General features: G+C 45.5%; 3 protein-coding genes across 3 annotated transcripts; all 3 read left to right on the forward strand.

Moving 5' to 3' along the window:
* The first annotated feature begins 1372 nt into the window (after positions 1-1372).
* Positions 1373-1885, forward strand: LOC145938687 (uncharacterized). The gene has a single exon (XM_083042453.1). It carries the CDS (start codon positions 1373-1375, stop codon positions 1883-1885), a length of 513 nt encoding a protein of 170 aa, XP_082898579.1.
* A 4882-nt stretch (positions 1886-6767) lies between these two features.
* Positions 6768-8006, forward strand: LOC145938688 (uncharacterized). Its single transcript, XM_083042454.1, has one exon. It carries the CDS (start codon positions 6768-6770, stop codon positions 8004-8006), a length of 1239 nt encoding a protein of 412 aa, XP_082898580.1.
* A 297-nt stretch (positions 8007-8303) lies between these two features.
* Positions 8304-9002, forward strand: LOC145938689 (uncharacterized). Its single transcript, XM_083042455.1, has one exon. The coding sequence runs from the start codon at positions 8304-8306 to the stop codon at positions 9000-9002; it is 699 nt and encodes a 232-aa protein (XP_082898581.1).
* Positions 9003-12301: the final 3299 nt, after the last annotated feature.

Below are 12301 nucleotides of genomic sequence, written 5' to 3' on the forward strand. Positions count from 1 at the left end.
TTATGTTTCAATTGCCTGAAACCAGGGCATTTTCCACCGCTTTGCGAGAGCGAGAAAAGATGCTTTAAGTGTCAACAACGGCACCATACATTGTTGCATTCAGAAGTATCAAATGCGATATCAAACGAGTCGGTTAACAGTAATACGCCGACGCCGACGGCGCTCGTCGCTTCACAACCGGTATCAGAGTCGACTTCTGCCATCTCCGTTCATTGTTTTGCGCAATCAAAAAAGGCGGTATCACGGGAAACGCTCCAATTCCCGTACAAACAAGGATACTGTCTACAGTCTTGCTTGCGACGGCTATAGTCCGACTGCGGACCTTTGAAGGAAACAAGGTTTCTGTGCGAGTTCTCCTGGATCAAGGATCGTCTTGCTGTTTTATCACCGAATCGTTAGCTCAAAGATTGCGGACAAAGCGTCAACGCACGCAACTTCGTATTTCCAGCTTCGGCGAAAATCATGACGGAATCGCTAAATCATTTGTACAACTAACGTTGCTGCCTTACCAGACGGACTTTCCGGCTCTACCATTTCGGGCTTATGTGTACCAAAAAATTACCGCGTACGCTGCGACGAAATCGCGGGCTTTTAGCGCTTGGGCGCATCTACGCAACTTGACTCTGGCCGATTCAGATCCCGCGAGTCACGGGTCAATCGATCTCTTGATCGGCTATTCTTTACGGCACGCTTCTACTAGGGGAGATTCGCAAGGGCCCCGTCGGATCTCCGACTGCACAGTCGACGGTGTTAGGCTGGATCGTTTCGGGCCCCGATCTATCAAACGAATTCACTCAATCGCCGAACAATCTAGTGTTAAACTGTGTTGCTTCGCCTGATGTTGACGCGTTATTGAGAAAATTTTGGGAAACTGAGGAAATTCCTCAGAAAAACATTCAATCTCCCGAGGACGAGTACTGCGAAAGACATTTTGCGAACACCGTTCGCAGGACGCCATCCGGTAGATATATTGTGCGTTTGCCTTTCAGTAACGACACTCCTATCGCGATCGGTGATTCACGAGTCAAGGCTCTCCGGCTCTACCATCGCATAGAGAGTCGCCTGGTCGCGCAACCTCACGTCGCGGCCGAATAACGAGTTCCTGTCGGACTACGAGTCCATGGGGCACATGGAGCAAGTCGAAATTCCGGACACGAGCGTTAGTTCGGTATATCTTCCCCATCACCCCGTGTTCCGAGAAGGAAGTCAAACCTTTCACTTGCGCGTAGTATTTAACGCATCAAGTAGCACCTCGAGCGGTACTAGCCTCAACGACCATCTGCTGCCGGGTCCGAGATTACAATTGGACATTGCCGCCGTGGTCTTGCGCTAGCAAAGGCACCGTTTCGTTTGTCGAGCCGATATTGCAAAAATGTTCCGGCAGATGTTAGTGAATCGCGAAGACGTTGATTATCAACAGATTTTCTGGCGACCGTTGGACTCGCAGAACGTTTTGCCGTTCCGTTTACTAACGGTCACCTATGGCACCGCACCCGCACCGTTTCTCGCGATGCGCGTTTTATTACAACTAGCGAACGATGACGGCAAAAAATCTTCCGACGCGGTCGAAGTATTGCGGCACTCAATCTACGTGAACGATGTTCTATTTGGGGCCGATGACCTTTCGGGAGCACGCAAAATTCGCGATCAATTAAACGCGTTACTAAGTCGCGGTGGCTTTCATCTCCGCAAGTGGGCCGCGAATGATAATTCGTTACTTGAGGACATACCTGTTGATGATCAGGAGCTATCTCCCGATCTCCCGTTCAGTGATGACGAAATGCTGAAGGTCTTGGGGCTCTCATGGTTTCCCACCGAGGACTGCTTCCGCTTTCGAGTCACAAAACTAACCGAATCCGTCATCACACGATCCTCTCGGCCATAGCACGCCTCTTCGACCTGCTTGGCTGGGCCTTTTTATTTTTTTTTTGGCGCTGTGGAAACCTCATGGTACCACTCACCCACCGGGTAGGGGATGAGGGTTATGTGGGACTCCTTGTCCCCCATCGCCGATCCACGTATGGATTGGTGGTGAGGTTGTGATCGGATGATACACGGACGAGAACTACAGATTGAGATAATATTGATATCTCTTACCTTACATACACGGTCGCCAGATCATTTCACCTCTAATGACCAAAGATGCTTTGTTTATTTCAGTCACTGCGCATCAATCCTTTGTTGGCTGTCGACGGTATCCAAGATGGCTGCCGTAACTACGCAGTTCCTTTGTGTCGACCAACTGTTTCCAAGATGGCTGCCTCGACACGTCGTGACACGTCGTGATGACGCAATACTTTTTCTCAGCTAAGTATGCTACATTCGCATTCACTTTTCCCTTATTACTTTTATTTAATGTCCTTTTCCTTTTTTATAGGTCTTCGCAGGATTCCAGGATCACCACGGACACAGGATTTTACGGACTTCCAGGATGTAGGGATTTCGCCAAGGTAAGTAACTTCACTTTAGTTAAAATATATAAATAAAATATATTTAACAAAGATATATATGTTTATGTGTTTACAGGTTTAGTCTTTGGATTTAATTATCACAATGTCAAACGCTGACGCACGTCGCACGCGTCATTGGTCCAATCAGGATTGCGCCCGGATTTATTCGCGATTGTAATTCGCCCGAAACGCTTTTCCTATCACAGCGTACTTTCGCTCGCGATGATTATTTATCTCGCTGTTATTTGAACAAAAGCTGCTATTATTGTACGCGCACGGTATTCGACTTCCGATAACGAGATGTTAACTATTTCGTTGTTATTTAACCGAAAAGTCTCAATACTTGACTTCCGATCACGAGATGTTATTCTCATTGGTACTGAACCGGAAAGCCTCGTTCCTCTCTCGGTCTCTCCTTATATACCTTTCCCCCACTATGCTCGCTCCATCGGCGGCTCGACGCATGCGCACTCCTCGCCGCCGCCTCGCGCTTGTGCTCAGGGTGATCAGGCTGATTAAATTAAAGTTCTACGCTAATATCGGGTTTTTTACCCTTGTCGCGTGTGAAATAAATAAAATATATGGATACATTTCCAATGGTAACAAAACAAATAAGTAATGACTGAATGTGTAGGAAAGTGCAAGTCCTACAGGTATAGAAAAGTGCAGTGAAGCTACACTTTCTTGCATTTCTTGTATTTTCGAGCTCTCTCGCTCACGCTTTCGCGCTCAACAGTAAATAAGATATAATATACTAAATAAACAAAGAAAATGCTCGCCGCATTCATAGGCATCTCGCCTATAAGTACACTTATATGCTACCTATAACTACGTATAACTTATTACTATTTATTTATTTACAGGTGTTGCAGTAGGCTCCAGCCCGCTGTCATCGCTGTCCTCGTCCTGCTGGCATCGTCCCAGGATTGCCACTTTTGACTGGCTTCCGCTGTCGTCCGTTTTAAGCTCGGTCCTCAGGATCTTTAGACGCTTTATCACCTTAGGTGTAGGTGGCAAGGATTTGTCGTCAGCTGTCGTGTCCTCAGGGCTCACGCCGTGCGGCCGCCAGCCAGGCGACAACCGCCCCCGCCCTCCTCCTGAGACTACCTCGTCTTTGCGCCGGGCAAGGGGGGCACAGTGCCCCTCGTCCGTCATCCCGCCGAGTCAGCCCCCCGAGGGGGGGACTTGATCTCTATCTGGGCGAACGCCTCCTTCTTCTCCTATTTGGTATTGGAGGGAGGCGTCCGCCCACCCCTCCTTCGTCTCCTCCATTTTGTTGGAGGATTCTTTCCTCCCTCTCTCGCTCCCTCTCCGCCACCTCGTTTGCCAGCATGACTGCGTTGCAAAAGGAGGTGACGGAGCCCCACTTCTCTTCGCTCTCCAGCCTTGACGATGCTGGAGAGCGACAAATCCTCGCCCTGGTCTTTGAGAACATGGCGCTCACCCTCGAACGCACTACAATGTTCGAGGGTGTGTTGCGCCGTGTCCTCCTCTTCACAGTGGCAGCAGCCTGCCGCGCGCGCCCTTCCTATCCTACACAGGTACTCCTGAAAGCATCCATGTGAGCACCTGTGAGCACCTGTGTAGTCCTGAACGACGTCTCGCCGTGAGCCCTCTCCACCCATTCTTCTAAGAACGGGCCCACGGCCCCGACGACGCGCGCCTCCGATTGCGTTGGGGGCGCATTGGAGAGGTAATTTCTCCACTTCTCCATCATGCGTCGCCGGGCCCAGAATTTCACCTTATCTCTCATCCCAGCTGAGAGTTTAATGCCCCACCCACGGAGCTCCCTTCCTCGCGTGTATGATTCTTCATACATCTTCGCTGAGAACTCCATGGGAGGCATCCCAGCTAGGGTAATTGCCGCCGCATGGGACACCGTCCGATAACCGCGGATGCAGCGAATGGCCACTTTCCTTTGGGTACGCCTGAGCGTATCCCGAATTCTTTTTGTGGCCATCGCCGCATCCGCACAAACCGGGGCCCCGTACAGGGCCACCGAATTCACGATGCCCGCATACAGACGGCGCACTCGACCGTCCGGCCCTCCCAAATTGGGCAGCAGGCGACAAAGCGCGCCTGCTACCCCTTCTACTTTTTTCGTCAGACGGTCGAAGTGCCCGGTGAAACTCCAGGTACCGTCCAAGTATAGACCCAAGTACTTAAGGTCTTTTCCTACCTGGACGGAGACGCCGTTTACTGCGACATGGACTCTTGACGGCACTCCTTTTTTTGTTTTTCGAGTGCCGTCATGGATGAATAGCGCCTCCGTTTTTTGAGGCGCTACTTTTAAGCATGTCGCTTATCGCACGCACGGCGCATGCTACTGCCTGATTGGCGATCGCAATCGCCTCTTGCCAGTTGTTCCTCCCGGCTAGTACTAGTGTGTCGTCTGCGTAGCAGACGATACTACAGCCGGGGGGAAGTGCCGACCGGAGAACTCTGTCATAGGCAAGGTCCCACAACATAGGGCCAAGTACTGACCCCTGTGGGACCCCGCAAAACATTTCCCTCCTGCATTCCGTGCCATTTCTGTCCCGGAACATTATTTGTCTGTGTGCAAAATAACTCCTAATGACCCCCATGAGGTAACCAGGGACGCGATGATAGACCATCTCGTCCCCGATCCTGTCCCAGGGCAGGGTGTTGAACGCGTTTACAATATCTAGTGATATGGCGACAACAACCCTGCCCTCTTCTATGTGGGACTCCGCGAGGGACCTCATCCGCCGTATGGCGTCGATGGTGGATCGTCCCTCGCGGAACCCATATTGTTCCTCATGGAGGTCTATACCGTCCCGGGACAGATGCCCGACGAGGCGGTTCACTATCAGTTATACAATAACTGCCTCAGGGACGGAAAGTTCCCTGAGGCACTAGCTGTGCTGATCCCCATTCATCAGGGAATTTTCCGTCCCTGAGACAGTTATTGTATAACTGCCTCATGAACCCGGACAAATGGCCCTCGACCAACCCCCAGATCCGGCCGGGTATTCCGTCGGGACCAGGGGCTTTATTTCCCCTGGCCCTCAGTCTTTTGAACACCTCGGCCATCTCACGCTCCGTGATTTCCAGCTCCTGGTTCCACCCGATTGGCTCCTCCGGAATTGGAGGAGTCCGTGTTGTGGGAAACAACTTTTCTATAGTTTCCTCCAGGAGCCGGAGATCCATACTTTCCGTCACGGGGGGCGCCCATGGTTTAAGCTTGTTCATAACAACCCTATGGGCGCCCCCAGGGGTCTGCGTTAAGGGCGAGCAGCTGCTCGCCCCACGCTTTGGTCTTAGCCTTTCTGATGGCCGCACTGAGGGATTTCCTGGCTTCCCTATATCCCTCCAGTGCGTCCGCCGTCTCCTCTTCGTTGCCGTGCCTCCTCCTCTCTCTCACGAAGCGGCGCCTTGCATGGACGGAGGCCCTGCGGAGTTCCGCTATCTCCTCCATCCACCAATACGCCGCACGGCGCGACAGCGATCTGGCCCGGGGCATGGCGAAATCACACGCATCCGCCATTACGCTCTGGAGCCAGCTAATCTGACCTGGCACATCCTCTTCCGGCACTTGGATGCCAGGCCAGGTAGCTGAAGAGACAGCTGCCAACAGTTTGTCCGGGTCCATCTTTTTGAGGGCCCATCTCTTGGGGCGGGTGTTCTCTCCCCCGTTGCCGCGGTTGAGCACCCGCTGACGGGTTACCTCTACATCAAATTTGATGTAGAGGTGGTCGGACAAGGTCTCTTCGTCCGACACCCGCCAGTTTCTTATTTTGCCGGCCACAGAGGGCGTGGACCATGTTAGGTCCACGATTGATTCCCCCTGCGGCCGGACAAGGGTGCTCTTCGATCCTGTGTTAATAAGACACAGGTCGAGTGCCGCGGCCCACGTCTCTAGGACCCTGCCTCTCCGATCCGTGGCACGGGAACCCCAACGCGTTGACTTCGCATTGAAGTCCCCAGCCAGGATCTCGTCCAGCGCTCCCTCGTACCTGGCAGAATCCCAGCTGGGGGGGATATACACCCCCATCATTGTGATGGGCCCCCAGTCCGCCGCAACAAATGCGTCGCCCTCCCCTTCCTTACTGCAGGGGGGGCGGTCTCCTCGTGTCTCCAATGGATCGCGACCGAGCCAGCCGCGTTGAGCGCCCAGCAGGAGTGGCCACAGGGCACCCCCGGGGTATATGGCTCGGCCGCGATCCCCATGCCACAACCACGCTCGCTGAGGGCTTGGACAAATAAATCTTGTGCCCTGCGAGCGTGGTTGAGGTTTGTCTGGAGGACTCTGACCATCCTATGCTTGGCTGGGCCTCGCCTATAGTTGTAACTGCCATGATCCTAATTCAAGATCTTTGGCTTCGAAAAATCGATTGGGACACGCCACTCCCGAATGACCTCGCAGTAATATGGCGGGATTATTGCTCGTCATTACCACATCTCGCCGTTTATCGAATCCCCAGATGGATGGGAACCACACGCGAATGCCTCGCGACGGAAATTCACGGATTCTCCGACGCTTCCGCAAGAGTGTACGCCGCGATAGTATACGAGTATATCCGGGTCATGTACTCACTGGACGACATCCGCGTCTCACTCTTAACGGCCAAGTCAAAGGTCGCTCCGTTGAAAACCGTCAGCATCCCGCGGCTCGAATTGAATGGCGCCTCTCTACTAGTTAAATTACTCGCGTTTGTTCAGACGTCTCTTGCCCTAGACAATGTGCCAATTTACGGTTGGACGGATTCCACCGTAGTGCTGACTTGGGTGAACCACCACCTATCTCGGTGGAAACCCTTTATCGCAAATCGTGAATCAGCTATTCAAACTGTTTTGTCTGAGGTGAGGTGGTCTCACGTCCCTTTCGCGGATAATCAAGCAGATTGTGCGTCGCGGGGCATTTCACCCCCCGATCTTCAACAACATTCTCTCTGGTGGCAAGGCCCACCATGGCTTGTTAAACTTTCCGTTTTTTGGCCATCTTCGAGAGATACTCGAATTGACAGTGCTAGCTATAAAATTGAATCAGGATCAATCGACCTGGAGGAACGTCGTGACGTAATCTGTCACACGTCTACAACTCCACATGAATGGGACCTGATACATAAGTATTCCTGCTGGGGAAAGTTGTTGCGAGTTACAGCGATCATTTTACGATTTGTTCGTAGACTCAAAATTTGCACCGAGCAGGGTAAACCGTCAACTCAGACATCAGTTGATGAGATTGAGCATGCTCGTTCGTTTTGGGTCAAATACGTACAATCTCGCGCCTTCGCAGCCGAGATACGCGCCCTGGAAACACCTCGAGGAATCGCCGCTAATAGTTCACTTCGCGCATTGAATCCGTTTAGGGACAGCGAAGGCATCTTACGATTGGGGGGGACGACTACGACACGCGTACCTGTCATTCAACGAAAAGTTTCCCTCCATACTACCTCGCCACCAGATCAGCAACCTGATAATCGCTCAAACTCACCTGCAGTCATTGCATGGAGGCACGCAACTTACGCTCCGAATATTGCGACAGCGATACTGGATATTAGGCGCTCACTCGTTTGTCCGTTCCTTCATTAACCGCTGTGTCGTCTGCACACGGGAATGTGCCAACACCGCGAAGCAATTGATGGGCGCTCTACCATCCGCTCGGGTAACGCCGTCCCCCCCTTTTTCCCACAGCGGGGTGGATTACGCTGGGCCCTTTATGGTGCTCCCTTACGTCGGTCGCGGTATACGAGCTCGCAAATACTACGTCGCGATCTTCGTATGTCTCGCGACTAGAGCTGTATACTTGGAGTACGTAGAGGACGCCTCGACGAACGCCTTTCTCTCGGCGTTCCGTCGATTTGTTAGCCGTCGGGGAGCCCATCGGATATGTATAGTGATAACGGCACCAACTTTCAGGGAGCCGATCGTGAACTTCGTCAGGCGTTTCACGCAGTCTGTCGAAATAATACACTACATTCCACGTTGGCAAATAACGGGACGAATTGGCATTTCATACCGGCCAGTGCTCCTCACTTCGGCGGTCTATGGGAGGCCGCCGTCAAGAGCTTCAAGCACCATCTGCGAAGAGTGGTTGGCGCGCACACCTTGTCTCAGACAGAGTTCTCCACTCTGTTGTGTAGAATAGAAGCGTGTCTAAATTCCCGACCACTCTCCGCTTTAAAGGATGATCCTGAAGATCTTTCAGCCCTGACTCCCGCTCATCTTTTGATCGGTCGCCCGTTGATCTCGATTCCGGAACCTTCAATACTGGACTTAAATGAAAATCGACTGACCCGCTGGCAACACCTCCAGTTTATGACCGAAACAATCTGGCGCGCCTGGTTGCATGACTATTTGCACACGTTGCACCAGCGTTCTAAGTGGCAGACCCGTGATTCCACCGTGGCCGTCGACGACTTAGTTTTAATTAAAAATCATTTGCTCCCTCCGACGAAGTGGGAGCTTGCGCGCGTGACTCAGACTCACCCGGGGCCAGACGGTCTCGTCAGAGTAGTTACATTGCGTACCGCGACGACTGTTCGTACTCGTCCGATTACGAAGATTTGTCGCTTGCTTGCGAATTAATTCACTCGACCGTTAAGAATTATCGGAGCGAACTCGTAAGTATAGATTATAAGATTATTGTAACTCTACTGTTAGTTTAACGCTAAGTTTAAACTTAATTATAAGTGTAGATCATTAAGTATAGATTATAAGATCATTGTAACCTCACGGTTGGATAATCGTCGAGTTCAAACTTAATACGTAAAATTTAAGCCAATTAAACTTGGAAGCTAGCTCCGTACGTCTCTCCTAAATTGTTTCGACACGTAATGTCGCGGCGGGCGGTATGTTCAATATTAATCGCAATAAATAATAGTGTAAAACACATTACCGTTTATTAATCTAAACAAGATAATAAGACGTTCGGCCTTTCGCCTTTCGTTGCCTCGACAAATATTTGTTGGTTTGTTTACTGTTCGCCCGTCGCCGAGCCGATGGTGAGACGTGCGGGGCGCGAGCGTACGAATTCCGCGCGGATCTCGACACCTCAAACAGAACGAACACAACAGTCGACAAGAGCGGAGCTAATGTATTACACTTAGAATAGAACAGTACGAATTACAGAACACTCCGTGAAGTTGTAATCAGTGCAAAAACATTAACTTTATGTATTAAATTATGTATTTTTAAATGCACAAATATAATAATTTAACTAATAAGTAATAAAATTTAATAATTATCATTAATAAATACTAAAAGACAAAAAACAATAAAAGCATTATAATTATATATATATATATATATATATCAATAAATATGTATTTAAACACATTTTTTAATAAATATATAAATTACTTTTTATTTAATGTAATATATATTATATTTATAATTTACTTAATTATTAATAATTAATATATTTAATTTACTTAACTCACGCAGGAAGAAAAAAATATATATCAGAAAAGAGAATTACACAGTTCAGAAAGTGATAATACAATTAAAAATCCCAAAAAGTAGAAATGGAAGAATAAGAAGAACAGCAAATGTGATGGCAAAGTAAATATTTTGAAGAGGGAGTTGTGAAACAAATCGACCATGAAGCATTAGATTTTATAATAATTATTTCTTATCAATTTAGAGGCCTAAAAGTCAGTACTATTGTCTTGATATTTTTTAATTCGTAATAATAATTCTTTCATTTGTAATTCGTGTAATTCTTGTTTTTGTTTTTGTTCTGCCAATATGGATTTTATCTTTGCTTTATGTTCGAGTTTCATAAACTTCATGGCCTCCTCGTGTTTATCTTTCTGGAGTTCTAATAGAGCCTCTTCATAGGCAGTCAGTTCTTTCTTTCTCTTCTTTGGTACAGGCTCATTAGGTTTGTCTTCCAATGGCCTGACCAAAGAAGAAGGTCCTGCTACCCGCTTTTCATTAGACCTGTCGTCCAGGAGGCTGTAAACTGCCATCTTTCAGAAGTATAAAAGTTCTAAAAAGGATTAATATTTATTTAATAATAAAAATTAATACTTTTTTATTTTATATTTAAATTTATATATGTTTGTAAAATGGCAGTTTTCGGGACATTTTTAAACCTTCTATTTTTTCCGTCATATTTTGTAATATTTTCCATAATAACACATATCTCGTTTAAATTTTTTTGATATAGCTGATAATATCGAAAATATGTGTATCGATATAGTTTATGTCAATTTTCAGAACTTTCGAATTAAATGGTGTCTTTCAAGACAGTTAATCTATATACAGGAAGTTTTCAGGACTATTTTATTGTAGTACTGAAAACTGCCTGTATATATATAGACTAACTGTCTTGAAAGACACCATTAGTTCGAAAGTTCTGAAAACTGCCTATATATGGATCAAGTCTTGAAAGACACCATGTTATATCAACAGTCTATATATCATAATGCAGATGTACTTTATGGCAATATTCAGGACTCTTGGACTAAAAATATTTTTCAAGACTGTTGAAATATATTATATAATATTTATTTATTCTAAAAAAATTGATAATTGGTTAATTCATCGTATATTATACATATTATATATTATATTTATGTTCACTAAACTACAACTAATATGTGAATATATTATTATACCTGTATATAATATTTAATAATATAAATTTATTTGATAATATAAATTTTAACATAAAATGCAATAAGTATTTCCACAACAATATATTTTTCTTTATTCTTAAAAATCAAATATCTTATTACAATGTATTTCGACAAATGAAAATTTATTTGTATGAAAAGAATTTTTACAAAATACATCATTAGACATCATATTGCACAATGCAGTGGCAGAAAAACATTTAAAGCAGTACAAGGTCAGAAAAATTACTGGTCGCATTCATAATGGAAGTACTGTATTAAAAAATGTTATATTTCCTTCGAGATGTTATATATACTTCGAGATGATTTGGTTACGCGTTCAATAAGATATGATCAATTATCAATAACATACGAAAATAAATTAGCAGTAAAATATGTACATCGACATGATATAATTCATTCGTGTGTTTGTTTAAGCGGAAGATTTTGGCTTACGATGAAAAAGTTCAATAAAAATCTAGATCAGTTCTATTTATGATCGATTATATTATGATGACTGTATTAAATCTGTTCAAGAAGTTGCAAAATTAGACAAAGATACAAATACTTATAAAGCATCGGCATACTTATAAAGCCTCTACTTTAGGCACGTTATTAAAACAAGTTTGTAACTTATTTATTACGAAATGTATCAAGAGCCATGATTACAAACGAAAAAAAAAATGACGAGAATTTCTTAAGGATTCTATAAGAAGATTATGCTACAACTGTCAATAAAGTTGTTGAAAAAACTCAATCACAAAACAGAAGACAAAAGAAAATTATATTACCGAGCATAAATAATATAAAAAATTATATAATTATTTACATGAAAAACTAAAAATAGCGTATGATAAATTAAAACAAGGATTTGAATACCAAGCTTGGTTAAATTTAGCACAAAATATGCTCATATTGCTTTAATTATTTAACAGACGTAGAGCCGGAGAAATTGAGAGAGTTCTTATTGAAGATATTCAATCTCATACAAGTATTAATGAAAACACACACAAAGAATTATATCAATCATTATCAGCAGCATCGCAAATAATATGGTAATAAAAATTATATATTACTGCAGATTTTTAAAAGTTTAATATTTACCTACGAATATGTTCTTTATTTAAAAAATACTATAAAATCTCTAATCAGCTTGAAAAAATTTTATTTTGACAAACTAATTAATAAAATTATGTATAAATTTCATATATTTTTTATATATACTTATTTCATATTTAATTAAATATATTAATTATTTATATGAGA

The sequence above is a fragment of the Prenolepis imparis genome, unplaced genomic scaffold (genome assembly GCF_030444845.1).
Source record: "Prenolepis imparis isolate NDT839.2.m4 unplaced genomic scaffold, iyPreImpa1.0 SCAF_7, whole genome shotgun sequence".
Classification (NCBI taxonomy): Eukaryota; Metazoa; Arthropoda; class Insecta; order Hymenoptera; family Formicidae; genus Prenolepis; species Prenolepis imparis.

Excerpts from the sequence above, each read along its gene's own strand:
- LOC145938687 (XM_083042453.1), top strand. The coding sequence starts at position 1,373 with ATGTTCCGGCAGATGTTAGTGAATCGCGAAGACGTTGATTATCAACAG.
- LOC145938688 (XM_083042454.1), top strand. The coding sequence starts at position 6,768 with ATGATCCTAATTCAAGATCTTTGGCTTCGAAAAATCGATTGGGACACG.
- LOC145938689 (XM_083042455.1), top strand. The coding sequence starts at position 8,304 with ATGTATAGTGATAACGGCACCAACTTTCAGGGAGCCGATCGTGAACTT.